This window comes from Anolis carolinensis, chromosome 1 (assembly GCF_035594765.1).
Source record: "Anolis carolinensis isolate JA03-04 chromosome 1, rAnoCar3.1.pri, whole genome shotgun sequence".
NCBI classification, from domain to species: domain Eukaryota; kingdom Metazoa; phylum Chordata; class Lepidosauria; order Squamata; family Dactyloidae; genus Anolis; species Anolis carolinensis.
In genome coordinates this window covers 217,024,693-217,037,811 of record NC_085841.1, presented here as the reverse complement: position 1 = coordinate 217,037,811, position 13,119 = coordinate 217,024,693, and the positions used below count along the sequence as shown (strand labels likewise).

The 13,119-nt window shown below is 40.5% G+C and overlaps 1 protein-coding gene across 11 annotated transcripts in view; it reads right to left on the bottom strand.

Annotated features, from left to right (window-relative positions):
* Nucleotides 1-13,119, bottom strand: part of kcnh7 (potassium voltage-gated channel subfamily H member 7) — a 471,529-nt gene that overhangs the window by 134,962 nt on the left and 323,448 nt on the right. For 4 of the 11 annotated variants that reach the window (XM_062968035.1, XM_062968072.1, XM_062968118.1 and 1 more), the window contains 3 exons: nt 5,207-5,227; nt 4,591-4,614; nt 1,381-1,595 (listed from right to left, as the gene is read on the bottom strand). In XM_062968035.1, the coding sequence (XP_062824105.1) occupies nt 1,381-1,595; nt 4,591-4,614; nt 5,207-5,227 (260 nt within the window). The remainder of the gene's footprint in view (nt 1-1,380; nt 1,596-4,590; nt 4,615-5,206; nt 5,228-13,119) is intronic. The other 7 variants (XM_062968190.1, XM_062968342.1, XM_062968411.1 and 4 more) reach the window with 3 other exon arrangements.

Sequence of the window (13,119 nt, the reverse complement as noted above, 5' to 3'; positions counted from 1 at the left end):
TTCACATGGCTCTGATCTTCAATTCAGACAGATGGAAAAGGGAGGCTCAGAGATCTATCATTTCCTTTAACAAAGTGGTTCTCAACCTGTGGGTCCCCAGATATTTTGGCCTTCAACTCCCAGAAATCCTAACAGCTGGTAAACTGACTGGGAATTCTGGGAATTGTAGGCCAAAACACCTGGGGACCCACAGGTTGAGAACCACTGTTTTAACAGGTAAGGAGGAAAGGACTTCTTATTTAAGAGGATTTTTCAGCCTAAATGCAATATGAGATGCACCACAAGACCTCTGCATCATTGGAGAGATCTGTAAGGGGCAACATCTTATTTTGTCCCAAAAATTTCACATACCAGGTCAAAAGCAGAACTTTTTGCATCATTGGCTTTTGTTAAATACAGTAGAGTCTCACTTATCCAACGTAAACGGGCCAGCAGAATGTTGGATAAGCGAATATGTTGGATAATAAGGAGAGATTAAGGAAAAGCCTATTAAACATCAAATTAGGTTATGATTTTACAAATTAAGCACCAAAACATCATGTTATACAACAAATTTGACAGAAAAGGTAGTTCAATATGCAGTAATGCTACATAGTAATTACTGTATTTACGAATTTAGCACCAAAATATCATGATGTATTGAAAACATTGACTACAAAAATGCGTTGGATAATCCAGAACGTTGGATAAGTGAGACTCTACTGTACTAGTATCTTAACTGAACTATTTAACAAAGGAAAGCAAGAGTCTGTGTACCGGGAAAGTTGGCTACTGTTGATGTGATGGGGTATAAACAAGTTAATTATGTTACAGTTTAGAACTTCTACAAAACATACACTTACATGCCGAGAATGAGATCTTTTTTTAAAATGAAACTGAGTTTCTACATATCCTATAGTTCAGGCATACCAAACCAAAATGAAGATCACTTATAAAATGCATCCAGTGCTTGGGATGGATAGTTAGATGTCAGAAATAACTGAATTCTATGAGGCACTGAGGTCTCAACATTACCAGTTCGGTATAAATTGACCTTTATTGGCAAATGGTGGCTTGTTGGGGTTAAGTTTTATCAAAGATATTTTGAAAAAGTTTTTCCCTTGGTCAGATAGTAAAATCAGTCAGTAAATGTCAGAATTGACTGCCTGAAATCAAGGATGTTGGCAGTGGTGGAAGAAATCCCATTTAGAAAGATGGATGCACATATATAATCCAATGTAGAGATATCTATTTGTATAGAAGAAAACTTTCTGGACATATTAGAAGTGGCTCTTTTCTTGAAAACTTGCTGAGAGGCCAACTGCAGAATCAATCAGAAATTTAACACTCAATTTTATGCTCCCCAAAGGTAAAATAATAGACATTACATAGAATTCCTACCTGTGTCACCTTCTCTGTCACATTGTGTGTCCTGTCTTTAACTTTGGGTGCAATAATTGTTTTCTCTGATGACGGAGGGGATGAACTTTTTTTTTCAGTTTTGATATCAGAAAAGTTCAGTGTGAGTTGGGGAATCTTGCTGATGGTGCTGTATTTGTTGAGGTTTGAATCTGATGTTGATCCTAACAGACTTGATTTGATATGGTTAAAAGGACCTGCAAGAAAGGGGGATAAAGATGGAAAGATCAGGTACTACTATTGAAGCCAGGAATTTCAATATCTTGGTAGAAAAAGAATTTAACTTAGAATGTAACGATTCTTTTTTAAACAAGACTTTGCCACAATTGGCAATTCTTAAAATATTTGAGATGGAAATAATTTGAGAGTAAATAAAATTCAAATCTAGAAGAAGCCAAAATGGGTAGAGGCTTAACGGTTAAAAGATTTAGCTTGACTCTCTCCATATTCAGCCACAGTCATGGTGCAGAATTAGGGTTGCCACCTCTTCTTCCGCAGAGTATCCTCTATGACAGGAAGGTACAATTTGGTTCTCATTATGCTAGAAAGAACTGTAACTATAGGATTAGAGCAGTACAAATGGGTAAAATTTCATTAGGTTAGTTCTTGAAGAATTTACCAGCATTTTCAAGGTACGTCATATCTGTGATGGAAAGAGTTTATGGTTTAAAAAGTTTTAATGCTGAAAAAAACCCCCAAAATGACAGATTTTTCCATCCCTACTGATTGGCCTCATTTGATATGTGAGAGTATTATAAATAAATGTGGACTGCCAAAAAGCCCCAAAAATGAGTCCTAGAGCAAAGCCACCTTGAATTATTTCTACAAGCCAACTCAGGCTATTGGAATTTGGGATATCATGACTCATAAAAAGATGGTTGCTCATACTTTGCAAAGTGGAAAGCAGTAGGAAAAAAAGATAGGCACATTACAGGGGAGTAGACTTATTCTGGGGAATCACATCCCTGGATCTGTAAGATCTTAACAAGGTTGTTAGTAACAGAATCTCTAATGATACCTCATTCACATGGTTGTCATAAATTGACCTTGACAGCAATGAACAACAATAACTGATTGGGTATATTTGTTAACCTGTCAAACATAAAATCTGACATTTACATATCTTGTTCCTTGCAAGTATGCAAATAGATTTTAATTTTTATGCAGTTGGGGGATGAAATTGTAAATTACTGTGGAAGAATAGAAGGATGACTATGGAAGGATTACAGTAATTAAAGAATCCTATATTGTGCATGCACTAGGATTTTCCCTTCATTTTTACAACCCTGTACCCCCAAATCTGCCCCAGAGGACACCCAAGCCCACACGAGAGATTTTCAGAGTGTACAGCAGGTTGCAGAAGGAATGAAAATCCATCCTGTCTACAATGTCCATTCTGCAAGTGGAATAGACACCTCTAAATTTCAGTGTATTTAAAACTAGTTAAAATATTCTAAGGTAGTTTGGCATCAGCATATATTTAAAACCAGGAACCTAGGACGCTTTTAGATGAACCAGCATCTCTGGGGGCCTCTACAGACTTCAGTGAGCTGTCTCATTTTTTGCTCCCAAAAAGCTGATCAAGCTAGAAAAAAATCTTCACCATAAAAATGATAAAATGGCTACCCTCTGAGAAATTATGAAGGTGCATGATTTGCACATTTTTAAAAAAAGTAATGAGATGTGGAAAATTTTTACAGTACTTGGGTTGTCTTGATGGTACAAAGTACCATTTTTTATCAGGAAGAAGAAAAATTGCACCGATTCTTTACACTATAGATAATCAGACAGTAGTAACATGTCACTGTGAGAAGACAGGAGTTAAATAGAAGCGCTGTTCAAAGAGACACAAATACGATCTGTCTCAAGTCAGCAGGCACAAGACACAGAGCCTTTTGACTGGCAGCTCCACTCTTATGGAATTATGTCAGGCACAACAGGCATTCTGATTATTTTTAAATGGGCATTAAATACCTGGATGTTTCAGAATATCATTTAACAGAATACTGATTCTAGTCTACATATGGTTCTAATAGACAATTAAACTGGAGCAGAATGTGGATCATAGAGGTCCAGTTTACTCTGGAGTGTCTTCTCAGGCATCACATGAACCAGCTGGAAGATGCAAGAGAGTCCATACAGGTCCACTGGCTCTCTATAATTCACATTCTGCTCCAAATTAAATGACTCAATCAAAATCCAGGATTATTATTTTCTTTTTACCTCCTTGCAGAGATAAACAGCTTCCTAGCAGTGTGTGTCTCATAGTTCAATAAGGCAAGGCAGTAAAATTGAGCATTCCCGTGGTAATGCTGTCCTTTCATTGTCAGGGCTGTGCTCTGCTTTTTTAATCTGCTTCCTGTTTACATGAGCATTCAGCTTCTTCCTGTGTATTATTTATACAGAGAGGAGATCCCACACATTTTATGTTTTGATTTGGGATTCCTGATGAGTTTTCATCGTACTGTTTCTGGTTGGATTTGCTTTGGATCTTGCATTGGGTAATGTGTTCTGGACACCCTGACTTCAAGCTGGCTTCAAGTCAGATTTTATTGCTGGTGTAGATGGGGCCATTATGTTACAAAACAATTGTGTTAAATTTCATGAATATATTATAAATAAATATGCATAATCTCATGTACTTCAAACACCTCCAAGTTCACTTACAAATACAAGTTCACTTACAGAAATGCACAATACTACATTTAAACTACAGCTGATGTATGCAAGAAGCCAATGGGTAGACTTTCAAAGCTGATAGTGATGGATTGCTTGTAGACTTTATGCCCACCATGCAGTTTAAATAGAAAACATTTTGCCAACTCTATACATTTCTGCAACATGCATGAAAACTTGAAGATGATCAAAATGAGTAGGTCCTTCATTCATCCCTATCCCACTTTCTTCTCAAATTTTTGGCAGTATACATTGATTGTTGAATTCAGCTTAGTGACACTTCTGTACTGGGAGAATTTTGCTAGGTGTGGAAAAGAAACTTGATGAATTGGATCCAAATTGGAGGGAAGGGACATAGGAAGACTTAATCTGAATAGTCTGCCTTTTGATGAGAATCTTCCTGAACAAAGAAGACCACATCTTGTGATATATGTTGCTTAAGAATTCTCTCTGCGTGAAATAGCAAATGAAATTCATGCATGCACATTTGAAGACTACAGTAAGCTTAAACCATACCCCCTGCCATCCAGGAGCGTGAAACTAGTTTTAAGGAGACAAAAGAAATACAAGTGAAGAATGCCACAAGGATGCAGGGTATTAGTAAAAATTTATATTGTGTTAAAAGTAAAATTGAACTGGACTGCTACGTCTAGATTTATTTATTTTTTGGCAAATTCATTATATCCTGGATGCTGTAGTGGTTATTTTGCCAACAGTGGACTGGCAGCATCCAGTTTACATAATCAGACATATCCATATCACCATCCAGCTGAGATTATGCACTTTAATGCAACTTAAAAGTGCATTTCAGCATAAAAGAATTAAGCATATGCTCAATGTTCTCCATGGGACAAGAAGGACTTAAAAATGATCAGCCTTTCAAAGCATCTGAAACACATGTCCCTTCATAGCTTCCTCTGTCTGGCATTTTATAAAGTCTTTGTGGCAAGAGCAAAGGGAATTGTAATGTATCCATAAAGTATGATAACAATCATCTTTCTAACATGCCCAGCCCAATAGAGATGAGCATGAAAAATATTGCATTTGTTCATTTTATAAAGCAGGCAAATTAACATGCCAAATAATGTGTTTTTCAAAGCATAGGATAATACACCTTACGTGTTTACATTACCTTTGACATCACGGCCATTGTCTGATATTCAGCAGAATAAAGAAAAGCAGAGGAGGAAAAATAAACTCTATAATCCAAAGTTTCAAATTAGATTACACACTTAAAAACATTATTATCCCAAAAAACACTGGATGGGGGTATTTTAATTCTGCTCAGTCAATATTTGGTGAGACCACTAGATGTTTTAGAATGCACCTCCTCTCAGCTTCAGCCTACATGGTGAATAGCAAAGTCTTATGGAAGTTGAAATTCGAAGTATTTAGCAAGCACCATGAAGTCTATTTCTCTTTTATTGGGTGGTGTCTTAGAGAGCCCCCAGTTTTGAGATAAGGCTTTTCAGGGCATTATGAAGAGCATTGCTTGAAGCAGGGGTCTTAAAAGCTGCTTGCCTGGTTCACAGCCAGTGTTCGTGGCAAACTTACTTTGGGTATGATCCAACCAAAGTTCAACATATGGAACAGCCCTATTCTGGCCTTTGTAGGATCTAACCTAATCAGCAATCCAGATTAGATTACTGAATTGCATTATAGATGATGTTTGGAAACTACAGTTAGTTTAAAGTAAATCTGATAAACAACTCTAGGAAATGAGAATCCATCTGGTTGGTCCTTTCACAACGTCATTGGCTCTTTGCCCCCTTCTCTCCCTGGCAAAATATAAAGTTATGGATTGATTTGGGAAATTATGTCATTTGGGACCCTGAGTTCCTGAAGGAATAGAATTGAAATATCATTGCACTGTCTGCATTGTCCTTGTTTAGAGATCACTCTTCTCTTGAGAGGTAAGGTGGGTTTAGAGTTTGGTGCATATCTTTTGTGCACCATTACTTCCAGAGTTTCCCTGCCAGCATGGGCATTAGCCATGCAGGGTGGTGATACCAAGAAATTGTAATTCAAAAAAGTACATTTCCTAAACTCCGGATAGTTCAATATGCTTATAATATGTTCTTTCAACCAAGCCATTCAGATACCAATTCTAAGGGTTTTTTTTCAAGCACCAGTCCCAAATCTCCCCCACCCCACAGGATAATTTGTTGCACACTTTGTTTTAAATGCTGTTTTTATCCCATTGTTTATTAAGGTGAGAGTAATTGTATTTCCCTCAGAGCTACTAAGAGGCAGACTGTCTGGAATTCCTTACTCCCAAAGACTATGCATTTGTGAGGGGAATGAAGTAGAAACAATAGAACACATTTTATTGCAGTGCCGCTATTACACAGTGTAACGTAGCAAACTTTTATATCCAATTGTATATCCAGCCATCCCCGCAGGGGATTGTGAGATATCTTAGAGGACAACTGCCACAGGGTGATCCTTACAGTGGCAAATTTCCTAGCAGTGGCAACAAGGCTAGGAAGGAAAGCAACCTCGGATAGGGGTATTACTTGAAACCAGGTATATTAATCTTGTACAAGGTACTTTTCCTGAGATGGGAGAATTTATTAACAACTATTTGTTCACTGATGGGTATATGGACCGTAAATAAAACTGTTACTGTTACTGTAACCATTGTTTACTTTTCATTGTGTTTATTCTTCTTATTCATTAGATTACAATTTTTCAGGTGATCTGAGCTTTTTGGAAATGTTTTCAAACTGGAGAAGAGGAATGAACGTGAATTAAAAACGAATATGTCTTTCAAATAAATATAACATGAAATTAATAGCTGTGGGGTTGCTTGCAAAATAGCACTCTAAATTAGATCTGCAGCATTTCATTGATCTAGTCCTAGGCTTGTCTGGTCAGGAATCCAGTCCATTCAGAGGAGTTTATTTCCATGTAAATATGCTTTCTGGGTAATAGTCACAATTTAGTGTGTAGTGACCACAGACTAATCCTGTATTACACAATGGTGTTTATTTCTACAGCAAAAGAAAAAAAGAAAAAAAAGGGGGGTGCATTATTAACATAACAAATGTAGAGTGAAAACCTATGAGCATTTGCTCAGAAGTAAATCCTAATACAGTAGAGTCTCACTTATCCAACACTCACTTATCCAATGTTCTGGATTATCCAAAACATTTTTGTAGTCAATGTTTTCAATACATCATGAAATTTTGGTGCTAAATTTGTAAATACAGTAATTACTACATAGCATTACTGCGTATTGAACTACTTTTTCTGTCAAATTTGTTGTATAACATATTTTGGGGCTTAATTTGTAAAATCATAACCTAATTTGATGTTTAATAGGCTTTTCCTTAATCCCTCCTTATTATCCAACATATTGGCTTATCCAACGTTCTGCTGGCCCGTTTATGTTGGATAAGTGAGACTCTACTGTATATGTAAATGGATTTATTCCCCAGTGGGGGCACATAGGATAGTGGCTTAAATCAACAAAACACTGCCTTTTGGATTGGGGGTGCTTTTCTGTCAATCTCTTCCTTTCCCAACTTCTCTCTTAGTTACTTTAAAAAGTTACTATAAGATTCAGCTTTACCTCTAACACTCTATCTGATTTAGTTGCTTCACTTTTCAACTGCCTGCTAAACAAGGTTTTCTGGACAATGAACAGTATATATAGAGAAAAAGAATGGGTAGATCTTTGTTGTCTCCTTCCTACCCCCCCCCCAACCCATGTAATAATTTCCCTATCCATAGATTAAGGTGGAACATTTTGATCCTTTCAATTTGACAGTGGTTCTCAACTTGTGGGTCCCCAGATGTTTTGGCCTTCAACTCCCAGAAAACCTAACAGCTGGTAAACTAGTTGGAATTTCTGGGAGTTGTAGGACAAAACACCTGGAGACTCACAGTTTGAGAACCACTGTGCTAGAACAATGTTGGAATAATGTTGTTTGCACTGCAGGCTCCATCAACTGCAAGCCTGCATAGACAACAGATGGGGATACTGGGCATTGCAATCAAGGATTGTCTGGAGGTATTCATGAATCCCACCTCATTCTACTCCGACATACTGGTGCAATAGTTTAAATATTCATCCTAGCCTTAATTAGACTGCTGGAAATATACCATGTTGTGAAAGGGGAGTTGCTAATATCACTTTTGATGATATTGTGATGCTTTCCCTTCAGCATGGTAAACCCAATCTCATTGTATGAAAGGTTATAACTAAAAAAAACCCAAGATCTAAAACATAGGATTTCAGTGTACCATATATACTCGAAGATAAGCCGAGTTTTTCAGCCCTTATTTATGAGCTGAAAAATCCTCCCCTGGCTTATATTCGGCTCACGGACAAGCCAGCAGCCGGACCCTGGAGGCCACAGTATGTTTTCTTTTTCAAAACCTCCCTCCTCTGCTTCTCCTCCCAGGTTGGGTATCTTATTTTTTTGAGAGAGAGACAGAGAAGAAGCGAATATTTTCAAAAGCGAAAGGAGAGTGTGAGAGAAACCCTTGCAAGCCAGATTGCATGGGTAGAAGGGAAAGAAAAAAAGATATTCTTGCAAATTTGCACGATTCATTACTATTACTATTATTATTACTACTACTACTACTACTACTACTACAATTATTGCAAGAACATTTGAGTCCAAAGGGAGGGAAAAGAGAGCAACAGAAGGTGTGTATTTCTTTTTATTCCCAAGGAAACAAAAATGAGGTGGGTTTTTTTGGGAGGGGGAGAGAAGTTTTAAAAAGCATTTTCTGGCTACTTTTAGAGTTTGAAAAAGGGAAAAAGAAAAGAGGTGGGAAAGGGCAGGAGAAAAGAGGACAAAGTTGTTTTTAGGGGGACTTTGCCTGCATTTCTTCCTTGGGTAAATGCATGCCCCAAAGCTTCTAAATATTTATATAGATGTTCCCCCTACAAATACATTAATATATGAATTTTCCCCTCATATGTTTACAGGTCTTTGCAAATGCTATGTAAATATAGATAACTAGAGATTTCCATGTACCTGTATATCTGTTCCTATATGTATACATTATTTTTATATATGAATTTTATATGAATTTTACCCTCACGTTTGCAAGTGCAGAGGGAAAATGCGCATGCACACACTGTTATGATTGAGCCTCATGGCTCTGTTTCTGACAGACGTGGGCGTAAGACTCCTCGAGAGTCAGATACTCTCGAGGAGCGAGAGAGAAAAAGACTGCGAGACATATTTGCAGCACCATCTGACGAAGAGTCTTTCGAAGGGTTTACGGAAAGAATGGAGGAGGGGCTGGTTAGCTCAGAGGAGGATGAGATGGATTGGACTCGGGTAAGGGAGGAATTGGGTGCCACTGGCCATGATGGGACAGAAGATGAATGGGGACCTTCAGGATTAGACCCATGGCTTAGCTGGAGGGATGGGACGGGATCCACAGCTGGAGATGCTGTTGGGCGTAGTCAGAGGTGTTCCAGCTCTGACGAGGAAAGTGATGAGGAAACGCCCGGGTTAAGGAGGACAGCTGACAGTGATGAGGATTTGTAACTGGCATAAAATGGGGCTTGGGAGCAATTGCAAATTGCGTCGGGCAAGGTAATCTGGGCAAACGCTTGGGATTCGTGTGTGTGTGTGGGACGCTTCCCTGAAGACTTGTGTGCTTTCCTGTGCTGAGACGTAAGTTGATTGGAATCCAGGGTCAGACGGCGGGAGGGATTGTGTGGGCATTTGTTTGTGCAAACCTGTGCTTACTCTTATTAGCTTGACCTTCCGTCGTCTTCTTGACGGACGCCATCTCCTGCTTTGAGAACTCGGACTGAACTGACCACGGCTTGTCTTCCCCCCTTCTTGGACTTGGAAAAACTACAAACGTCTGCTTCTGGCTTTGATCTACGGAACGGAACTGGTCTACTCTACTGCTAAAATCCCTGGCTGATTTGTTCGTGTTGGAATCCTGTCTGCTGTGTGTGTGGGAGCGACGCAAGTTACTCTAAAAACAGTGTTGGCAGCAGAGAGGAATCTGCTGCCAATTAGTTGCATTCTTTGTATCTTTTGTTCCTTGGCTTTCGTTTTGTTTATACCCAGGCTGAAGTAAGCAGTTTGTTTTTACCCGGATTAAACTCCGGTTTAATCCGGTTTATCTTTTGAACATTTACTTTTGCCCCTTTTTGCTCCTAAAGGCAAAAATTGCCTGGCCCTTGTGTTTTACGGGCATTTTTGAGTTCTGTAATCTAATAAACTCTGTTACTTTGAATCTTGTGGCGTTCTGTCCTTGACAGATTGCCCGACGCCCATAAAAGGTTTATTGCAGCAATAAACCCGTCAGGAAGACGATGGATGAGTTAAGGGTCAAATTAGACCAATTGCAAACGGCTTTTACCGTTAGCCAAACAGCTCATGCCGTGAAAGGACATGTTTTGACTCCTGAACGCTTTGACGGAACCAGGTGCAAGTTGCCAACCTTTTTGGCACAAGTGGAGCTTTATTTTTCTCAGCTCAGTGCTCATGCTTTTCCTACAGACACTAGCAAGGTGGCCTTTATTTTGAGTTTGTTGACCGGTCCCGCAGGACAATGGGCCACTAATTTAATTTTGGGAAATGACCCAGTCAAGGACAATTTGAATAATTTCAAAAAGTTGTTAACTGATACTTTTGGGGATCCTCTCCGCACGGAGAACGCTGGGTGGGCTCTGTATCGGTTGAAACAGGGAAAGGGGACTGTTTTGGATTACTTAAATAAGTTTAACCTGTATCGCCACCAGCTGGATTGGGGGGAAAATGCATTCATGCTTTTATTTACTGCCGGGTTAAGTGATATGCTCCAGGATGAATTAGCACGCTTGGAGCCGGCTGAAAGCTGGGACGCCTTAGTAGCTAAGGTGCTGCGTTTAGACGCAAGGTTCGAGGCTCGTAAACATTCAAAAGCAATGTGTGCGCCACCCATGCATGTAACCAGGGCACCTGTGGTGATGGGGGAAGAGCCCATGGAGCTTGGGGTCTTTAAAAAGCTGTCTACAGAGGAAAAGAGCCGTAGGAGGCAGCTGGGCTTGTGTTTGTACTGTGGGAATGCTGGGCATTTTGCCAAAAATTGTAATGTGAAACCTTCCCAGCTTTCGGGAAAAGGCCAGCCCTAGTGCGACGTGAGTCCAACGCACTAGGGCTCCTCAAGCAGTCAACTGAGGGGAGGAAGCATGTTTTCGTACCCATTACATTATCTGTTGGGGGAAAGGAACTTGTTTCTACTTTGGCACTGCTGGACTCAGGAGCCACGGTCTCCTATATAGATATGGAGTTTGCTAAGAAGCATGGCATTCCTAGAGTGCGCAAGGCATGCGACGTGTGGGTGGAAGGAGCAGATGGGAGACTGCTGGAGACTGGGGTGGTTAACCAGGAAACCTCAGCAGTAACGTGGGAGGTGCAGGGAGTAACGGGAACGTTTGTGTGGGATATTACGAGCTTGCCTAGATATGATGTGATCCTGGGGATGGATTGGCTAGCTGTAGTAAACCCACAAGTAGATTGGGCAACACGTAAAGTGATCTTAAAGAGGCAGGATTGTTGCACTTTAAATGTTACTCATTCTGATATGGAGGGAGTGCCTGCTGAGTATGGGGAGTTCTCTGATGTATTTTGTAAAAGAGAAGCGGACAAATTACCACCGCACAGGCCCTATGATTGCGCCATCAAGTTGGCAGAAGGTGCGAAACTGCCAGCAGGGAGGCTGTATGCCTTGACTGTACCGGAAAGGCAAGCTTTGCGGGAGTTTCTAGATGAAAATTTAGCCAAGGGGTTTATTCGCCCCTCTAGTTCTCCAACTGCGGCACCAGTATTCTTTGTAGCCAAAAAGACTGGGGAACTTAGGCTGGTCTGCGACTATCGGATCCTAAACAAATACACCATTCGGGATAGGTACCCGCTCCCTTTAATCTCGGAACTGTTATCAAGGGTACAAGGGGCTAAGGTCTTTACCAAGCTTGACCTGCGGGGGGCCTATAATTTAATCCGTATACGGGAAGGGGATGAATGGAAGACGGCATTTAACACGTGTTTCGGATGCCACGAGTTCCGAGTCATGCCTTTTGGGCTTTGTAATGCTCCTGCGGTCTTCCAGAGGTTCATGAACGATGTGTTCAGGGACCTAATTGACCAATTTTTAGTGATTTATTTGGATGATATCTTGATTTTTTCTAAGGACGAGAAAGAACATCGTCAACATGTCAAGCAGGTTCTGCACCGACTGCGGGCTAATGGGCTTTTCGCCAAGGCTTCCAAGTGCGTCTTTCATGTGCCTGAAGTGGAGTTCCTAGGTCATGTAGTGTCAGGTAGGGAACTTAAAATGGACCCACATAAGGTTGACGCCGTCAACTCATGGCAGGAGCTGAGGACTAAGAAGGATGTACAAAGGTTCTTAGGTTTCGCTAATTACTACCGGGAGTTTATTCCGAATTTTGCAAAGCTCACGGTACCTTTGACGCAGCTTCTGCGCAAGAAACAGCCATTTGTGTGGGGGCGGGAAGCTCACGAGGCGTTTCTACAACTTAAGTCTAGTTTTCAATCGGACAACATACTAACCCATCCTGATGTTGACAAACCGTTCGTGGTAGAAGCGGACGCTTCTAGCTACGCGTTGGGGGCTGTATTGTCTCAGAAGGATTCCTCAGGGACCTTGCGTCCCTGTGGATTTTACTCGCGGCAACTAACACCCTTCGAGCAGAACTATACCATATGGGAGAAGGAGTTGTTGGCGATTAAGGTGGCGTTTGAGGTGTGGCGGCACTGGCTTGAAGGGGCACGGCACCAGATCGTGGTCAGGTCTGATCATAAGAACTTAGAGCACTTGCAAACAGCAAAGAAGTTAAACCAGCGTCAAATCCGCTGGGCTTTGTTTTTCTCCAGGTTTAACTTCAAGGTGCAGTTCGTGGAGGGGAAGGCAAACTTGCGGGCCGATGCTTTATCCCGCAAGCCAGAATTTAAGACCAATGAGCAGGTAGTATGTCAGACCATCTTGCCTACTGCCTCGCTGTGTGTTGTAGATAATGAGCTCGGGTTACATGACCAGATCCTTGAGGCTCAGAAAGAT